Source organism: Delphinus delphis, chromosome X (assembly GCF_949987515.2).
Source record: "Delphinus delphis chromosome X, mDelDel1.2, whole genome shotgun sequence".
NCBI lineage: Eukaryota > Metazoa > Chordata > Mammalia > Artiodactyla > Delphinidae > Delphinus > Delphinus delphis.
In genome coordinates, this window is record NC_082704.1 from 78,630,486 (window position 1) to 78,651,126 (window position 20,641).

A 20,641-nucleotide genomic window follows, 5' to 3' on the forward strand; every position below is an offset into this window, starting at 1 on the left:
TGAAAGGATAACTGTAAAAGAGGCTCATTTGATTCTCCATGAAAGATTTTCAATAAACGAAACTCAACAACAGGGGATGATGTAAATATACCAACAAGTTACAAAAATTTAGGAATAAAATTTTTGAAAGGGGATAAATTATTACTACCTCATCAAAGAAATATGAACAAATCTGCAATTACTTGGCAGTTGTATAGATCTAAGAGTAGTATCAGAGAAACACAAATTTTAGAATAATAAAAACTTTTAGATTGTCTTTCAAAGTAATAACGTCGAATTTCTGGGGACATTATTGATTACTCCAGTATCCATTTCAATCCTCCTTCATTGTATAGGACCTATGCAATTTTTGTGGGATTGACCCCAACCCCAACTTCGGGAGCGGCACTTGATTAGCATGAGCCAATTATTCAAACAGATTCACTTTGTTAATGTAATTGTTTCTGAAATAAGTATATAAAGTGAAACTAAAATAAGTGGACACAGCATTGTCTTTGGTCATAGTATAAGGACAGGCAAATGACCTATGAAGTTCCCAATCAAAGTAAAGCAAAATTTTGATCAAAAGTTGCTCTAAAAAGGTTTTCTTTGTCACTGGATATGAATAAGGGAGCATATAACTCCCAAAGTTGCTGACAGCCATATTGTAACATAAGCTTCAGAATGAAACTGACAACACAGAGAAAATAGAAGATGGAACAAAAGTAGGTTTCTGGTGACAGCATTGAATACATTCATTTATTAGGGCTGTCAAAAAAGTACCACAGATTCAGTGGCTTAAACAAAACAAATTTATTTTCTCCCAGTTCTGCAGGCTATGAGTCCAAGATCAAGGTGTCGGCAGGGTTGACTCTTTTCTGAGGCCACTTTCCTTGGCGTTCCAGATAGCCATCTTCTCTATTTTCACATGGTTGCTCTTCCAGGTATGTCTGCATTCTGATCACCTCTTCTTATAAGGACACAAGTTATATTACATTAAAGCCTACCCATGCAACCCCATTTCACTATAAATACCACTTTAAAGACACTACGCCCAAATACATTCACATTCTGAGGTATTGGGGGCTAAGACTTCTACATACGAATTTGCAGGGGAAACGATTCAGCCCATAACAGTGAGCACTTAGATTAAGCCCAATCTGACATCTATAAGATTATTCAAATAATTACCCAATAAATTACTGTTATTTTAAATCAGTTTGAGATTGCTTTCCTACTGATATAACACCATAATAGTGATATTTTAAAGAATTACGCGATATGGTGGAAAAAAAACTATAAGTAACAAAAAGGATACAAACAAGATACAAAATAAATGTCACTTTATGCAAAACTAGATACTATTTGTTACAAATTGGAGTCACACAAAAAAAAAAACTCTTTAAGCTTAAAATAACTCACTATTTCTCCAAGCTAAGTCTCCAAATCTAAAAGAGCCTACACATGCGTTGGAGAAATTCTTATTATATGTATTTCTGTGTAGTCGTATACCAAAAAATATGCCTGTGTGTTATGTGATTGGGAAGAGGTGTGTATTTAGGATTATATATCAGTGAATATGAATATCAGAAATATACAGAAAAATATGTATGCACATAAATATATTTGTGTATGAATATAAAGGATTTCTGTATCCATATATGTTTTGTGTGAACTTGTGTGTGCAAAAAATATGAAGAACCTGTGAAAAATTAAGAGGCACCCAAGCAGGGCAGCTGAGGGGTGGAGCTAGAGAGCCTGAGAGGGTGGAGGTGGGAAGTACCTGCAGAGGAAAAGACCACCTAGAGTTTCCAGAGATCTAAATTTTGGAAAAGAGAGGAGCGGCCTAGGAGTGGCTCCAGGGCAATGGAGGCTGGCCGCATAGGGTTTAGGAGGAAGGGGAGGCCTCTTCACTAACAGGAAACTAAGAGCCTAGTCCTATGCAGAAAGAGGGAGGAGACTACTGCATCAGTAGCGGCTGGTGGGAGACCCATGTGCCAGAGAGGCAACCACTACAAACAAGGAGGCAGAGGGCCCTTGAGCCCAGCGCTGAAGACACCGCCCATCGCCATCCTCCTCGCCTACCACCCCCCCCCCCCGACCTACTAAACACGCTCGCCGCCTAAGGATCCTCCCCTTCCAGCTCTTGCAAACACCCGGCTCCTCCGGAGCCTGCGGATCCTTCTTGGACGCAGGCTCACCGCAAAGGAAGCTGCGAGGTGCCCGATTTGCACACGTGAAGCCCGAGATCCGGGGCGGTGGACGCCAGGCAAGGCAAGGCCATTGGTGGGCGCTGGGATGGAGAAGGGGGATGGGATGGACTCCTGCAGGAGATAAGGGGTGGAGGCGGGCGCCGGGGTGGGAAGGGGGAGTGCAATGGGCAGTAGGAAAGGGGAATAGCGTAAGGAATCAGGCAAGACATTGAAGGTGAGCACGGAGAGGCGAGGGCGCTGGGGGCCAAGAAAGAGAGTGGGGGTGGACGGGGGCGTGTGGGTAGCAGACTGGGGTGCTCAGAGCAGGAGGACAGTGCATGCGGGTCAGGGCGGTGGAGGGACAGGGGTTTTGCAGGGGATTGAGAGTGGGCACCAGTGGCGGGTGACGGAGGCTGGGGTCTCTGAACAAGGAGGTAGCCCGCCCCCTCCTGCAGAGCTCCTAACCCCAGGCAGCACCACTGCCGCTGCCGCCTTCTCCCGCAACCTCAAGGAACCTAGAAGGGAGAGCACTTTCAGGCACACAGCCAGGATTTCCAGCATTGCTGCCAGGCTCATGGGGAAATTTTAGGCGCTGGCGCAGGGTACATGGAGACGACGCTGTCGGGAGAACTTCACCTTATGGCATATTGAATGTTCCTCTCTTCTCTTCTCTCCTCCTCCTTGCAGACATGAAAACCCCCAACTCGCAGGAGGCCGAAGGGCAACAAACCAGGGCAGTTGCAGGACGGGCCACTGGGTCTGCAAACATGACAAAGAGAAAAGCCTCCCAAAAGAAACAGAGAGGCAGACCTTCGTCCCAGCCCCGCAGGAACATCGTGGGCTGCAGGATTTCACACGGATGGAAGGAAGGCGATGAGCCCATCACCCAGTGGAAAGGAACCGTTCTGGATCAGGTGCCTATAAATCCTTCTCTTTATCTGGTGAAATATGATGGAATTGACTGTGTCTATGGACTGGAACTTCACAGAGATGAAAGAGTTTTGTCTCTTAAAATTCTTTCTGACAGGGTGGCATCATCTCAAGTCAGTGATGCAAACCTTGCAAATACCATAATTGGTAAAGCTGTGGAACATATGTTTGAGGGTGAGCATGGTTCTAAGGATGAATGGAGAGGAATGGTCTTGGCCCAAGCACCTATCATGAAAGCCTGGTTTTATATTACCTATGAGAAAGATCCTGTCTTGTACATGTACCAGCTTCTAGATGATTATAAAGAAGGAGACCTCCGTATCATGCCAGAGTCCGGTGAGTCTCCTCCAGCAGAGAGGGAGCCAGGAGGAGTTGTAGATGGCCTGATAGGTAAACATGTGGAATATACCAAAGAAGATGGCTCCAAACGGATCGGCATGGTCATTCACCAAGTGGAAGCCAAACCCTCTGTGTATTTCATCAAGTTTGATGATGATTTCCATATCTATGTCTATGATTTGGTGAAAAAGTCCTAACTGTTAGGGTAAACTTTGCCACATTTGTGAAAACAAATGTGTACTTTGTAGACATGCAAAATAATGTTACTTTTCAGTGTATTGAAAGTTTTAGGGTCCCTGTTAATCCGACATCTTTGCCAGCATAACTGTTGTTTTGTCCTGAAAAATACAAATTTATGTGGCCATGACATGCTGTGTGTAAGGAATTTGTCATGTTGAAATGATTGGATGTGTTTGGTGGCTAGGGCATGAAAGGAAGGAACAGCTGTAAATTCAGGCTGTGAATAAAGTTCAGCTAGTATCATAATCAGTCATCTAAAAATGGAATAGGACTTAGCTGGTCTGGTCTAGGGAGGGGGGAGGAGAAGGAACTAGAGATGAGCTGTGGGGGAAGGGAGAAGGGGAGGTGGCTGCTTAGCAGGAGGTGGGGAGGGGTCAAAAATGGAGAGGCTCCCTAGCAGGCGGGATGACCTAAGAGGGGGAGGCACACAACTGGGAGGGGGTGAAGAATAACAGAGGGAGAGTGAGATCTTGAGGCTTAGAGGAAAACAGACAGAATAAATTGAGTAGAGAGGGACACAAGGACGTTTAGAAGAGATCCAGAGCAAGGGAGAGAAAGATGAAGTTGGCAGAGATCTGGGGAGAGGCTAAAAGGATACGCAAATGGAGTTCTATGCATGAGTGAGGGGCCAGAAGGGGAGGGACATCGAGGAAAGAGGAATTCTAAGATGAAAGACTGACAGAGGGAGTGAGAATACAGACAACAAGATATGGGGAGTAGGATCCATGAGAGATGGGAAGACTCAAGGAAAAATAGGACTTCTGGCAGTATCCAAATTGCCCTCCCTAGCTCTGTGCCCAAAGAAGGTGGCAACTGTCAAAGAAACCAGGTGGATTGGAGCTTCCCTAGGACATTTTGACAGGAATGTCTCAAGAGTTAAGCAGGAGCCAAGTTTATACCTAAAAGCCTTTTATAATATCAGGGAGTTCATGCCACACCCGCTGAGCAGAACCCAAACCCTCAGCCTAAACACACTAACATGGCACTCCATAAACAGGGGCCTGTGGGCAGCTTCCTTGTATTTTCCAGAGGACCCAAGAGCAGTAAATCTCAGACCAGAAGGCCTTGGTTCCCTTCGCCTACACTGAATAAACGATTCTTGTGGGGAACAGGTCAGTGGGGTGCTCAGAACTTAAGAGATGTGCCACCTTGCATTTGGAAAGCATTTTATCCAGAAAAATGGAAACTTGCTAAACCCAGGTACAGCACTCTCCTCACTGTTCTTCCTCCTCCTGGACTATACCTGGCCTCCTTACAGAGGAGGGGCATCGGAGGATTGAGCTCATTGTTTCTCTCCCGGGTGTGGGGAATACTTGACTGTCCATGCTTCTTTCAGCAGTTGCCTAAAACCACAGGTGGCTCCACCCAGTGCTTCACCAGATGGAGGTCTGCTGCCTCCAGATGCCCCATTCTGGCTATATCCCGACAAAGCCAGTGGCTACTGGCCTTTCACAGGTACCTTCTGACCTGTCTTGCCCACTTCACGCACACGGGGAGCTGTGATGGAAATTTGTGCAGCTCTATTTCCAGGTGAGATAGATGGCATGAGCAGTTGGGTGGGGAGTTGTGACTTTGTATAACTAAGTCCTTCGACTGTATGGTACCACATAGGTGGTTGGTGGGGAGAGGGTGTTGTAACCCCCAATAAGTTCCCTCAGAGATACAATGTCCCAACACATGGGTCTTTGTCCTTCTCTCCTTCTTTCCTTTCCCTGGTCCAGCTGTGGAAGTTTCCTTCAAAACCCTCTCTCTGGTTTTCCCACTCCACACTTCACTGAAATATACCCCTACCCTCAAAGAAACAGTTCTGGTGACTACCCAATGCCCAGGTTTCCTTAACTCCAGGCATAGCAGGGAAAGAGGGAGGCAGGGCACTTCCAAGAGTTGAAAGAATTTGGTAATTCCAGTTCATTCTCTCCACCCAACACAGCCTGAAGTTGTTTGCCTCGAGAATTACACAAGGCAAGCCCACCTCACCAGAACAGGGATAAGTTTTCTTTCATACAGCACATAATTCAGTCTAGCAAACACCTGCAGGCCACTCATGGGCCAATTTCAGCCCGCTGTCATATTTTGCTTGATCGTCATGTTTTTATCATTCTCCATTTTAAAATTAGCTACTTAGACATTTGGGGGATTTCACATTTCAAAAATCCACATTTCTGGCTTACCTGAAAAAATAAAAACAAAAACAATAGACCAAGGATTAGGGCCCACATTCCAACAAGGATACAAGCAGCTGGCTCTGAGGAAGGGCTCAGCCATTTTAGACTCAGAATGCTCTCTCAATGGGGCCACACCCCCAGTTGGCCTGCTTCGCTCTAATAAAATGCCCAGTTGTCTCCTGGAGGCACTTGCATTGGTAGTTTTGGGGCTAGACCCAGGGAAAACTGCCTAGCCCCTCTTTGGCTTACTTTAACCCAACTTGCTTTTTAATTTATTTGCTCTATTTTCATCTCACCAATACTTAGTTCAGGTGGTCTCTCTGCCAGGCAGTCTTCTAGACACAGGTCCTTATGATATGGTTATAAACAAATAAATAATCTTATCTTCATGGAACTTTCATATTAGTGTGGGAGACAGACAGTAGCCAAGAGACAATAAGTAAAATATAAAGTATTTTCCAAGTGATGAGAGTTAGGAAGGAAAAAATAAAGCAAAGAACAGGGAGACTTAAATTCCAGGGAGGAGGCTGAACAGAGGGCCTCACTGAGAGCCTGGTTTTTGTGTAAATATCTGAAGGCAATGAGAGAACTGGCCCTGTGGCTGTCTGGGGACGGAGCATTCCAGGTAGCAGGACAGCAAGTGCTGAGGTCCCAAGGCAGGAGTAGGCCTGGCATGTTCAAGGAACACTGAGGATACCAGCATGGCTGGAGCTGAGTGAGCAAGGTAGAGAATATCAGAAAGTGAGTTCAGAGAGGTGATGTGGATCTGGGAGAAGCATATAGCTTGGAGCCTCGGAGGGCCTAGAATGGAATTTGACTTTTACACTGTGTGTGATGGGGAGCCATTCGAGTATTTTCAGCATAAGCACAACATGATTTGTCTCATATTTTAACAGGATCACTGGAGACTCTGGAGTATAGTCTGTAATGGGGCACAAAGATGGAAAACAGGAGATCAATTCGGGACTATTCCAATAATCCAGGTAACAGATATGATGGTTTAAACCACTCTGGCAGCAGTGAGTGTAGTGTGAAATTGGTCTAATTCTGTCTATATTTTGCAGTGTATCTTGCCTGATTTGTCCTTAGACAAGATATTTGGTGGAAGAGAGGTGTCAGTTACAATTCTAGGCTTGCTAATATCCTTGAGACACACAATTTCCCAAATGAAAATACAGATGAAGCATTTGGGCTCTTCCTTCCTTAGACTGAGTGTATAATTCTGATGAAGTGAGATTGAGAAACTGACCAAGAAAACCTGTATACATTCCTACTGTTGCTTCACCTCCTTGGAATGTTCCCTTCTCCTTCTATTGGAAACAGGTAAGAAGTAAAAGTTGCTATCATGATAACAGCAGCAGGTACCCCAAACAGAGTTTATCATGGGTTTAAATCAGTTAGTACAGAATTTAACATAATTAGTTATTTAAAAGGAGGCTGGTTTTGGGCAGGTCTTAAACTTTCTTATTTGTATAGATGCATTTACTAATGTAGAATTGTTTTAAGTGCATTGCCTAGATCACATTCCATCCCCCTTGCCCTAGCCCAAATGATATTGTCCTTTCTGGGTTAAAATGGAGGTAGGTATGATATTAGTGATTAATTATCAGTTATGGGATCACACAATCAGTCTTGGTTTGGGCATGTATTACATTTAAAGGAATATTGTCAGATTCTCCCAACCCTTTCCCCCAGGAGACAACTACAAAGTGCCGCTTTGGAACGGCAAAAGTTTCCTTTCATGTCTTAGATATGACAGTACATCCCCTAATGACCCAGGTCCTGTATTTATCTTGAAGAAGTAAGGTCAGGTCATGGCATACCTATAATGGTTGTTCCTTCCCTTCCAGAATGAAATTGTGCCACAGCTCATCATAATTTTTTGGTTGAGGTTCCAAAGGACCAATAATTAAAGCCCTTTTTCTCCATGCAAGTTTGTAACCATTTGAGAGACAGGCAAAATAATGACACAAATAGAGGTCAAAATATCTCCTTTATAATTGATAAAAGATGGCTTGGAGGACATACTTAGCTCTCAGGACACAAGTATTTCCTCATACTTCATCCCGTCACAGGCAAAGCTGGATATAACTACAGGTGCCACTGGCCCACAAAGTTTTCTCTATGTTTTAAATAAATTAGATTGTGCCTAAAAGAGATAAATACAAAAAACAATGCCAAAGTTTTCTGACATGTCCAACCTCTTAATCTCACCAGTTAAAGAAGTCACTGGGAGATATGAAGCCAGGGGAATGAGGGTCCTAGTTGACAACCACTATACATAGTACTTGGTAGAAGAAACAAAATGAAATCTCTTTTTCAAAAATTATTTTTATTTTCAAAAAATATTTCATTTTATTGAAGCATATAATTGGCATATAACATTATTTAGTTTCAAGTGTGCAATATAATGATTTGATTTTGTATATATTACAAAATGATTTTAGTAGTCCAGTTAATATCCATCACCATTCATAGTTACTATTTTTTTCTTGTGATGAGAATTTTTAAGCTCTACTCTCTTAGCAGCTTTCAATATGCAACACAGTATTATTAATTATAGTCACCTTGCTGTACATTATGTCTATATGACATTTATTTTATAGCTGGAAGTTTGTACCTTTTGACCCCTTTCACCCATTTCACCCACTGTTTCTTACATTGTGCAGTTAATATGTTGTACAACATACCTGGGCACAATTTGCAATGGGTTATAGTTTAAAGGATTAATATTTTCAGTGTGGCTTTAATGTCATTTTTTTCGACATCTTTATTGGAATATAATTGCTTTACAATGGTTTGTTAGTTTCTGCTGTATCAAAAAGTGAATCAGCTATACATATACATATATCCCCATATCCCCTCAAATCAATTTGAGAGGATTCTGAAGTAAGCCATGAACTGCCTAGTTCACTCCTTAAAGAAAAAAACAGTAGATATTGAAGGAGGGCCCTCACGAAGTGGGCATGACTCCTCTGGCTCCCCTATAATCTTCTTGTATCCATCATGAAGGAAGAGAAGTACACCACTAGTTGACCAAAAGAGTGGCTAATAAACTCACTGGCTTAAAAAAAGAGTAAAATGTAGGTAGAGGAAAACTCTTTTGCTAAATCACTTTAAAATGTTGGATAAAATATGACAGATCGGGCTTCCCTGGTGGCGCAGTGGTTAAGAATCCGCCTGCCAATGCACAGGACACGGGTTCGAGCCCTGATCCGGGAAGGTCCCACATGCCGCGGAGCAACTAAGCCCCGTGCACCACAACTACTGAGCCTGTGCTCTAGAGCCCTCGAGCCACAACTACTGAAGCCCGTGTGCCTAGAGCCCATGCTCTGCAACAAGAGAAACCACCGCAATGAGAAGCCTGCACACCGCAACGAAGAGTAGCCCCCGCTCACCACAACTAGAGAAAGCCCATGTGCAGCAACGAAGACCCAACACAGCCAAAAATAAATAAATAAAATAAATAAATTTATTTTTAAAAATATGACAGGTCTCCTTTTAAATATATAGCTGAACTTTAAAGGTTGTGAAACAAATCCCCAAGGGCCAACGATGAAGAAATAACTGAAAACATAAGCAGTAAGCACATGACATGATGCTTTGGCAGCTGGGGAGAGAAATGTGTTATCTCAGTAACTAAAGGATTTAGAATAGAAGATAAGGCCTTAAGTTGATTAAATTAGGTGTTGGGAATGAAGATTTCCTTGCTGTCCTTTCAAATCTCCACATAATAGCTGGAGTGATCTTTTAAAATATAAATGAGATTATATCACCTTCTTGCTTAAAACTCTCCAAAGGCTTCCTATTGCAGTTGATATATAACCCGATCTTCTTGCTTTACCCTGCAAGCCCTAGATCATGCATTCTCAGCCAGGAAGACATTGCCCCCAAAGGGGAGAAAATTGATCATTGGTATGGGGGGGTGAAAAAAATCTTGGCTATTAGAATGGTTTGTGGCCTTCCAAAGCTCAAAATCTTATTCCTTAGAATTTAATTACTCTCACTGGGTTTTCTTAGACATAGCATGAGCAACATTGACATTGAGTACATAGAAATATACAAAATATATGCAAGATCAGTGTTACAAAATCCTAGCAAAAATAATGGCTGTGATTGGAGGGCTTTCAATTCATTGCTCATTCCTGAAGTCATATCCTGTGAAGTGACCTATGTGTGCCTATTGGCTGCCATTGAAGGCCTTTATATTTTGTCCTCTATGTCCTTGTATATGACTTGAGCTTTGAGAATTAAATAAAAATAGTATTTATTTAATTCTACAAAAGTTATTTAGCACATCATTTATTATGTCAAATGATGAAAAGAAAAAAATGATGAAAAAAATGTCAGTGATATATGAATGAATATCTAGCAGCTAGTTAAAACTTATTTTCTCATATCAAGCAAAAGTTAAAAGTTGAATTCACTGAAAATAACTTTTAAGAAATTAAAAATTTCAATTGTTTTGCTTTGGCTAGAAAAATAGGTTTTGAATTATTTAAAAATTTTGATTACACTGATATGTATATAAATTGCTAAGTTGCAATTCATAGATTTTATACATTATAATTTATATAAGTAAATAAATTCTATTAAAAGTCACTCAACAAATACAGTTGTTACATGTTAACAGTTTGTGAATTTTAAATTTAACTTCTATCTTCAAATTTCATTTATTCTTAACCCTACATAAGCCTTGCTATTTTTTATGTATGTGTGTATTTTTATGTATAAAGCACAGATGCACATACATTTATTAAACAGACTCTTTGCCATTTCAGATACCTTCCATTTCAAGTATTAGAAAACCCAGACTCAAACTGCTGTACCTATAAAGAAGTTTCTTATCTCATAACTTGGAGTCACAACTAGGACTCCAGGAATGGTATGATCAGCAGCTAAATGAAATGATCAAAGGGCTCAGAGTATTCTCATTTCCTCCTCTGCCATATTCAATGTGCTGGTTTTGCCCTCAGGCTGGTTACACAGATTCCAAGGGTCATATACAGAAATAGCATCACCCTAAAGAAGAAAAGGAAACATCATTTTCTGTTTCCCTTAAGAATAAGTTTCTTTCAGAAGTACCCCAACATATATCATCATACTTAATTGGCCAAGATTAGATCATATGCCAAATGCTAAGCCAATCACTTGCAGGGGGAATAACATTATCACAATTAGCTTAGAGTAACCTTTTAGAGTGGGATGAATATTGAGAAGTCAGTGGCCATGACCACCTACAGGTACAGAATGTGTCACTAGGACAACAGTCTCCCTCTTTTGCTTACCTTGGCTGTGATCTCTTCTCTGTGCTGCTTTGTCCTCTGTCTCCAGATGATGATAAGGTGAATAGAGCAGCTTGATCTTCTTATCCTCTCAGCTTAACTCACGTCCAGTGGACAAGATCACTTACTTCATACCCAGGAGTTTGTGCAAAATATCATTGTGCCTCATTGGCTCTGACTAGGTGGGGTGCCTAGTCTTAAAACAATCACTCTGACAGTATTTCAGTTCTCTGAAAGGGCAGACTTAGGTTGTTCCCAAGAGGAAAATGGGCACACTATTATCAGAAGAGGTGTGATTGAATGCTAGGCTGCAATACCACGTGATGCTCCAATTCAATACATTTTGCTGCCCATCAACCATATGAACCATTCTTGCCATTTACACATGTTCAAAAATGTCTCCATTGTGTTCTTTCATCAATTACCGATGAAATATGAATTGCCACTATCTATTTGGAAAATATCTTTGCAAGAATAACTGCTTTAAAAAATTTTAAGGCCATAGACTATTTACAATTTTTGAAATTTGAATAAATTGGAAAGAAAATGTGTGGCCTTTTGTTGTCTTCTTTTTTTTCAACATATTCGTGAGATTCATTCAAGTTGTTGCATGTAGTTGTAGTTTGCTCATTCTCAATCCTGTATGATATTCCATTGTATGAATGAATATACTACAACATATGCAGTCCACTGTTGATGGAAATTTCGGTGATTTCCAGTTTGGAGCTATTACAAATAGTTGAACACATATTTTTTAATAAATATAGAGTTTTGGATTTTAGTGATAGACTAAGCAGTTCAAAAATCTTTCTCATTAATTAAACAATCAAAGCTGGATGAAGTTAAAACAATAAACTCAAAGGTATCTGAGAACTAAGAAGATAGGAAATAATTACCAAGCCAAGATATATGAGAGAACAGGTCCAAAAGACAGTGAATTTGGTGGATGTTTTTCCCTTGAGGAAATGTAACCACTTTAGAGGGAACTGCTGAAAGGCTTAGAACAGGAGAGGTTATGACTTCTTGTTGAAGCTAAGGATACAGAAATTGGAGTCCACAGCCCCGGTAAAACTCCTTCACTTTTGCTTGGGACTCCAAGGGTAAAATCCTAGGGATAAAAGTTAGCCAGAACTAAATAAACTCTCCCACAAACTAAAGCATACCTGTAATTTGCTATCCATAAAAAATTGTATGAACTTTTATTTGCATCAGCTCTAGATGTGAAATTCTTTTTTCACACTCAATATTAACATTTTTATACTTTGATCATTGAATCAAAATTTTTTATTGATGTTCTCTCCCTTTTAGTAATTATTTTATTGTTTTAATCTTAGCTGCTCTGTTAACATTTAACCCATCATCTGATTCAGATACTATACGTAACTATTAAACATTCAGGTTGTTCACTGGGTTTTGGTTTGCTCAGTTGCTTTTTCTTCTGTATTATTTTGCTGCATTTTGCATTTTAATAGATCTGTTGATATTAGAATAAATTCAGTGTAAAATTTTCCTCAATTTTGTAAAGTCATTCTACCCTTCCTTAAAGAATACTTCTGCAACGAATTATAAAACCATCATTTTACCTAATTGTTTCTTATAAACTTATTTTTTTCCTGAAGCTATCTTTTCTGATAAGTAGATCAAATTACCAGTTATTGTGGAAACATAATCCCAATGTTCAATAATGGCAGAAAAGTTAAATTGTGGTCCCTGTAAAACTGAGTTTTATGGACCAAAGGCCATATATGTAGTAGGTACTCAATAAATATTTGATTAACGAATAAGAGAAATAATAGTTTTCAAAATGTTTAATATCCTTAGAAGATGCATACTCTATATGGAAAAAATCACGGCATTAACTTGCCTATGCAAAATGATCCCAGTTTTGTAAGAGCCTAGAAAATGGCAAGACAAATAACGAGTATTAATATATTGCTGGGAGCCCTAGGGAATGGGAGCTAGAATTGCAGTTGATTGTTTTCTTCCTATCAATTTTCCAAAATTTACACAGTGTTAACATTGTGGAAGGAATTCATTTGCAATAGAGTAAAAGTAAAAGGAGAAGAAAAGGGGGGAAATCCTTAAGAAGTAAAGTCCAGTAATGACCAGTAAGGAAAGATTACACAGAGATTGGGTCAAGATGGCAGACTGAGCACATTTCTCCCTTCCTACCACAAATTCCTGTAAATGACAGGAAAGGCATATTTATGTATAAAGAATAAATACATAAGGGCACTGGGAAAAAGAAAGAAACACATTCCTGGGAGGTGGAAAGCAGATGGAGCAGGGCCACTGACAGGGTGGAGGTGGAGGTGAGCACAGGAGCCAAAGGGCCCTGAAAGGGAGGGGGGAGAGAGGAGGGGGCAAAAGGGTGGAGGATTGTAGGCCCAGCTGCTCCAGATTTGGGAAGGGGGCGGGATCGGGAAACGAGGAGCACCACCCATGCTCAAAGCACTGGTGGGCTTGAGAGTTGCGGTGGGGCAGGCAGTGTTTGGCAGGAAGGGGAGGCCTCTCTCCTGGCAGGAAGCTGCGCTACGGAAAGAGGGAGGAGACTACTGCACCAGTAGCGGCTGGTGGGAGCCCCATGTGGCAGAGGGGCTGCCACTACCAAGGGGGAGGCGGAGGGCCCGAGAGCAGAGTGCTGAAGACACCGCCGCCATCCTACTCGCCAGCTCCGCCGCCCTCCTAAACACGCTCGTCGCCTAAGGATCCTCCCCTTCCAGCTCTTGCAAACACCCGGCTCCTCCGGAGCCTGCGGATCCTTCTTGGACGCAGGCTCACCGCAAAGGAAGCTGCGAGGTGCCCGATTTGCACACGTGAAGCCCGAGATCCGGGGCGGTGGACGCCAGGCAAGGCAAGGCCATTGGTGGGCGCTGGGATGGAGAAGGGGGATGGGATGGACTCCTGCAGGAGATAAGGGGTGGAGGCGGGCGCCGGGGTGGGAAGGGGGAGTGCAATGGGCAGTAGGAAAGGGGAATAGCGTAAGGAATCAGGCAAGACATTGAAGGTGAGCACGGAGAGGCGAGGGCGCTGGGGGCCAAGAAAGAGAGTGGGGGTGGACGGGGGCGTGTGGGTAGCAGACTGGGGTGCTCAGAGCAGGAGGACAGTGCATGCGGGTCAGGGCGGTGGAGGGACAGGGGTTTTGCAGGGGATTGAGAGTGGGCACCAGTGGCGGGTGACGGAGGCTGGGGTCTCTGAACAAGGAGGTAGCCCGCCCCCTCCTGCAGAGCTCCTAACCCCAGGCAGCACCACTGCCGCTGCCGCCTTCTCCCGCAACCTCAAGGAACCTAGAAGGGAGAGCACTTTCAGGCACACAGCCAGGATTTCCAGCATTGCTGCCAGGCTCATGGGGAAATTTTAGGCGCTGGCGCAGGGTACATGGAGACGACGCTGTCGGGAGAACTTCACCTTATGGCATATTGAATGTTCCTCTCTTCTCTTCTCTCCTCCTCCTTGCAGACATGAAAACCCCCAACTCGCAGGAGGCCGAAGGGCAACAAACCAGGGCAGTTGCAGGACGGGCCACTGGGTCTGCAAACATGACAAAGAGAAAAGCCTCCCAAAAGAAACAGAGAGGCAGACCTTCGTCCCAGCCCCGCAGGAACATCGTGGGCTGCAGGATTTCACACGGATGGAAGGAAGGCGATGAGCCCATCACCCAGTGGAAAGGAACCGTTCTGGATCAGGTGCCTATAAATCCTTCTCTTTATCTGGTGAAATATGATGGAATTGACTGTGTCTATGGACTGGAACTTCACAGAGATGAAAGAGTTTTGTCTCTTAAAATTCTTTCTGACAGGGTGGCATCATCTCAAGTCAGTGATGCAAACCTTGCAAATACCATAATTGGTAAAGCTGTGGAACATATGTTTGAGGGTGAGCATGGTTCTAAGGATGAATGGAGAGGAATGGTCTTGGCCCAAGCACCTATCATGAAAGCCTGGTTTTATATTACCTATGAGAAAGATCCTGTCTTGTACATGTACCAGCTTCTAGATGATTATAAAGAAGGAGACCTCCGTATCATGCCAGAGTCCGGTGAGTCTCCTCCAGCAGAGAGGGAGCCAGGAGGAGTTGTAGATGGCCTGATAGGTAAACATGTGGAATATACCAAAGAAGATGGCTCCAAACGGATCGGCATGGTCATTCACCAAGTGGAAGCCAAACCCTCTGTGTATTTCATCAAGTTTGATGATGATTTCCATATCTATGTCTATGATTTGGTGAAAAAGTCCTAACTGTTAGGGTAAACTTTGCCACATTTGTGAAAACAAATGTGTACTTTGTAGACATGCAAAATAATGTTACTTTTCAGTGTATTGAAAGTTTTAGGGTCCCTGTTAATCCGACATCTTTGCCAGCATAACTGTTGTTTTGTCCTGAAAAATACAAATTTATGTGGCCATGACATGCTGTGTGTAAGGAATTTGTCATGTTGAAATGATTGGGTGTGTTTGGTGGCTAGGGCATGAAAGGAAGGAACAGCTGTAAATTCAGGCTGTGAATAAAGTTCAGCTAGTATCATAATCAGTCATCTAAAAATGGAATAGGACTTAGCTGGTCTGGTCTAGGGAGGGGGGAGGAGAAGGAACTAGAGATGAGCTGTGGGGGAAGGGAGAAGGGGAGGTGGCTGCTTAGCAGGAGGTGGGGAGGGGTCAAAAATGGAGAGGCTCCCTAGCAGGCGGGATGACCTAAGAGGGGGAGGCACACAACTGGGAGGGGGTGAAGAATAACAGAGGGAGAGTGAGATCTTGAGGCTTAGAGGAAAACAGACAGAATAAATTGAGTAGAGAGGGACACAAGGACGTTTAGAAGAGATCCAGAGCAAGGGAGAGAAAGATGAAGTTGGCAGAGATCTGGGGAGAGGCTAAAAGGATACGCAAATGGAGTTCTATGCATGAGTGAGGGGCCAGAAGGGGAGGGACATCGAGGAAAGAGGAATTCTAAGATGAAAGACTGACAGAGGGAGTGAGAATACAGACAACAAGATATGGGGAGTGGGATCCATGAGAGGTGGGAAGACCCAAGGAAAAATAGGACTTCTGGCAGTATCCAAATTGCCCTCCCTAGCTCTGTGCCCAAAGAAGGTGGCAACTGTCAAAGAAACCAGGTGGATTGGAGCTTCCCTAGGACATTTTGACAGGAATGTCTCAAGAGTTAAGCAGGAGCCAAGTTTATACCTAAAAGCCTTTTATAATATCAGGGAGTTCATGCCACACCCGCTGAGCAGAACCCAAACCCTCAGCCTAAACACACTAACATGGCACTCCATAAGCAGGGGCCTGTGGGCAGCTTCCTCGTATTTTCCAGAGGACCCAAGAGCAGTAAATCTCAGACCTGAAGGTCTTGGTTCCCTTCGCCTACACTGAATAAACGATTCTTGTGGGGAACAGGTCAGTGGGGTGCTCAGAACTTAAGAGATGTGCCACCTTGCATTTGGAAAGCATTTTATCCAGAAAAATGGAAACTTGCTAAACCCAGGTACAGCACTCTCCTCACTGTTCTTCCCCCTCCTGGATTATACCTGGCCTCCTTACAGAGGAGGGGCATCGGAGCACTGAGCTTAATGTTTCTCTCTCGGGTGTGGGGAATACTTGACTGTCCATGCTTCTTTCAGCAGTTGTTGAAACCACAGGTGGCTCCACCCAGTGCTTCACCAGATGGAGGTCTGCTGCCTCTAGAAGCCCCATTCTGGCTATATCCCGACAAAGCCAGTGGCTATTGGCCTTTCACAGGTACCTCCTGACCTGTCTTGCCCACTTCATGCACACGGGGAGCTGTGATGGAAATTTGTGCAGCTCTATTTCCAGGTGAGATAGATGGCATGCGCAGTTGGGCGGGGAGTTGTGACTTTGTATAACTAAGTCCTTCGACTGTATGGTACCACATAGGTGGTTGGTGGGGAGAGGGTGTTGTAACCCCCAATAAATTCCCTCAGAGATACAATGTCCCAACACATGAGTCTTTGTCCTTCTCTCCTTCTTTCCTTTCCCTGGTCCAGCTGTGGAAGTTTCCTTCAAAACCCTCTCTCTGGTTTTCCCACTCGACACTTCACTGAAATATTCCCCTACCCTCAAAGAAACAATTCTGGTGACTCCCCACTGCCCAGGTTTCCTTAACTCCAGGCATAGCAGGGAGAGGGAGAGGCAGGGAGCTTCCAGGAGTTGAAAGAATTTGGTAATTCCAGTTCATTCTCTCCACCCAACACAGCCTGAAGTTGTTTGCCTCGAGAATTACACAAGGCAAGCCCACCTCACCAGAACAGGGATAAGTTTTCTTTCATACAGCACATAATTCAGCCTAGCAAACACCTGCAGGCCACTCATGGGCCAATTTCAGCCCGCTGTCATATTTTGCTTGATCGTCATGTTTTTATCATTCTCCATTTTAAAATTAGCTACTTAGACATTTGGGGGATTTCACATTTCAAAAATCCACATTTCTGGCTTACCTGAAAAAATAAAAACAAAAACAATAGACCAAGGATTAGGGCCCACATTCCAACAAGGATACAAGCAGCTGGCTCTGAGGAAGGGCTCAGCCATTTTAGACTCAGAATGCTCTCTCAATGGGGCCACACCCCCAGTTGGCCTGCTTCGCTCTAATAAAATGCCCAGTTGTCTCCTGGAGGCACTTGCATTGGTAGTTTTGGGGCTAGACCCAGGGAAAACTGCCTAGCCCCCCTTTGGCTTACTTTAATCCCATTTGCTTTTTAATTTATTTGCTCTATCTTCATCTCACCAATACTTAGTTCAGGTGGTCTCTCTGCCAGGCAGTCTTCTAGACACAGGTCCTTATGATATGGTTATAAGCAAAAGAAATAAATAATCTTATCTTCATGGAACTTTCATATTAGTGTGGGAGACAGACAGTAGCCAAGAGACAATAAGTAAAATGTAAAGTATTTTCAAAGTGATAAGTGTTAAGAAGGAAAAAATAAAGCAAAGAACAGGGGGGCTGAAATTCCAGGGAGGAGGCTGAACAGATGGCCTCACAGAGAGCCTGGTTATTGCATAAAGACCTGAAGGCAATGAGAGAAGTGGCCCTGTGTCTGTCTGCGGAAGGAGCATTCCCAGTAGTGGGACAGCAAGTGCTGAGGTCCCAACGCAGAAGTAGGCCTGGCATTTCAAGGAACACTGAGGATACCAGCATGGCTGGAGCTGAGTGAGCAAATGAGCAAGGTAGAGAATATCAGAAAGTGAGTTCAGAGAGATGATGTGGATCTGGGAGAAGCATATAGCTTGGAGCTGAGTGACCAAGGTAGAGAATTTCAGGAAGTGAGTTCAGAGAAGTGATGGGGATCTGGGAGAAGCTGATAGCTTGGAGACTCAGAGGGCCTAGAATGGAATTTGACTTTTACACTGTGTGTGATGGGGAGTCATTCGTGTATTTTCAGCAGAAGCACAGCATGATTTGTCTCATATTTTAACAGGATCACTGGTGACTCTGGAGTATAGTCTGTAATGGGGTACAAGGAGGGAGAAAGGAACATCAAATATTTCAGTGAAACAGAGGAGAGACCTAGAAAGAGATTTGAATATAAGAAACTGAAATCATAATAGAGGTGACATTTCAGATGAATGAGAAAAGACATTTTATTCAATAAACCGTGCAGTATTAATCTATTTTCCATATGCTAGTAAATACACTCCAATCCCTTCATCATACGTTGCATACAAAATAAATTCCAAATGATTAAAAAGTTAATATTCAATTTAGGAAATAGCATTTATAAAATTTTAAAATAAAATTGAATAGAATGTATTTTTTCCAATGGAATTGGTGAAAATTTATTTTAAAACTAAAAAATTGACAGATTTTGATGGAAATTTTGATAAATATTATTATATTAAAATATGAATCCCCTAATTTGAAAATATCATGCTATACAAAGTGGGACAAAATAAGATTAGGCTACTAACTTGGATAGTGAAAATACAAGAAATAAATAAAAATATTTTCAATAAGAATAAAACAAACAGCCCATAGAGAACTTAGCAAAAATTATGAACAGACATTTCCAAAATAGGAGATCATATGGTCAGTAAGCCTGCATTATCTTAATCTGCTCCCCATTACCTTACTCTATCCTTTCCATCCACATATCTTCTAACATGCTATATAGTTTATTTAGTTAATAACATTTTTTCTCCTTGACAGAATATAAGGTCCATAAGTATTTGATTTTCCTTCCTTTTTTTTTTCACTGAGGTATCACAGATACTTAAAATAATATCTAGCACGTGGTAGTTGCTTAGTAAATATATCTTGGCTTTATGTCTCACTAGGAATCAGAAAAATGGAAATTGAAATCACATACGCTTTTATATGCATCAGATGAACAGCATGTTGAAGTTCAAAAATATTTGTTGTCATCCAGATGAAAAGTGGGAGATCCCATCCACTGTTGGTGGGAGTTCAGTTGGAGATAAGTTTGCCATTACCTAGTGAGTTTGAAGATGGCATATTTCCAACAATTTTACTGTTATACATTGTTGGAGGACAGTATTGTACGGATCTCTGTACATTTTGCAAGCAAGGTAATGAATGGTTTTGGTTTGCCACATTCCTTTCAAGGATGTTGGAATAACAAACATCTTTGTGAGATGGGATAGTGGTTCCCTCTGTAGCAATGAGCAGGAATGCTTACTGCAATATAATAAATATAATGTCTCCTTCCAGAACAAGAGGAAGGCATGTTCACTGCCCATTATAAAAGATTAAGTTAATTAAACTAGTTTCCTTTCCTCTAATGCAATCTACTGTGTATACATGTGTCCCATGCCCACTTCCTATCACCCTGTGTTAAGTGGGACTCAGGGATTCAGTAAAACTGCTTATCAGTCTGACTATGGCTGTTGCTGTGAATAATAAACTGTTAACAAGGAGGAATTGAGGAAATTGTTGCAGGATGAATACCAGGAAGTAGCTTCAAAGACAAGCTGGAATCATGCATTATTTCTTGATAATTCAACTCCTGGTGAGACAACTTCCTCCTTAATCTGGTTATTAACCTCAGGCCCACTACATTGTAACAAATAGTACTAAGATTGATCCTAGGTAAGCAAAAGTTTTTGTATCCTTTCAGATAATAGTGACAGAAACACACAATGACCCAGGTTAAAGGAAGGAAATCACAAGCACCCCAGGCACAAACGAGAAGCCTTAGAACTTTTGGTAGCTGGCTTGGGAGATGAGAGCACTGGACAGATAATGATTGTAAATGAAGAATGTAAACAGCTGGGCTACTCAACCACAGCTGCTATACGTAGAAAAATAATTAGAGATGACAATGAGTCCTCTCTGTCCCCAGTGGAGATCAGATGCCAAATGCATTCATCTGAGTAGGCTGGAGAATTTTGGTGAAGGGAGAGAATCAAACTTTTATGGCTCTGTTAGATATGGATGCCCAAGTCACTATTCTACAGGACCCGTGGAGGGGAACAGCATCTAGATTTGGGACGTAGGTTTTGGCCAGCTTTAGAATAGGAAAAACTTGAATATGACCTTG

The 20,641-nt window shown here is 42.4% G+C and overlaps 2 protein-coding genes across 4 annotated transcripts; both read left to right on the plus strand.

Moving 5' to 3' along the window:
* Nucleotides 1-2,118: 2,118 nt before the first annotated feature.
* Nucleotides 2,119-3,800, plus strand: LOC132417810 (spindlin-2). Of its 2 annotated transcripts, none has more exons than XM_060001605.1 (2): nt 2,119-2,253; nt 2,859-3,800. In XM_060001605.1, exon 2 carries the CDS (start codon nt 2,861-2,863, stop codon nt 3,635-3,637), a length of 777 nt encoding a protein of 258 aa, XP_059857588.1. In that variant the 5' UTR covers nt 2,119-2,253; nt 2,859-2,860; the 3' UTR covers nt 3,638-3,800. The 2 variants fall into 2 exon arrangements, with proteins under 2 accessions (XP_059857588.1, XP_059857589.1); XM_060001606.1 differs by lacking the exon at nt 2,119-2,253 and adding an exon at nt 2,319-2,406.
* A 9,756-nt stretch (nt 3,801-13,556) lies between these two features.
* LOC132419034 (spindlin-2) lies at nt 13,557-15,576 on the plus strand. Of its 2 annotated transcripts, none has more exons than XM_060003158.1 (2): nt 13,557-13,984; nt 14,590-15,576. In XM_060003158.1, the coding sequence occupies exon 2, from the start codon at nt 14,592-14,594 to the stop codon at nt 15,366-15,368; it is 777 nt and encodes a 258-aa protein (XP_059859141.1). In that variant the 5' UTR covers nt 13,557-13,984; nt 14,590-14,591; the 3' UTR covers nt 15,369-15,576. The 2 variants fall into 2 exon arrangements, with proteins under 2 accessions (XP_059859141.1, XP_059859142.1); XM_060003159.1 differs by lacking the exon at nt 13,557-13,984 and adding an exon at nt 14,050-14,137.
* The last annotated feature ends 5,065 nt before the right edge of the window (nt 15,577-20,641 follow it).

Excerpts from the sequence above, each read along its gene's own strand:
- LOC132417810 (XM_060001605.1), top strand. The coding sequence starts at position 2,861 with ATGAAAACCCCCAACTCGCAGGAGGCCGAAGGGCAACAAACCAGGGCA.
- LOC132419034 (XM_060003158.1), top strand. The coding sequence starts at position 14,592 with ATGAAAACCCCCAACTCGCAGGAGGCCGAAGGGCAACAAACCAGGGCA.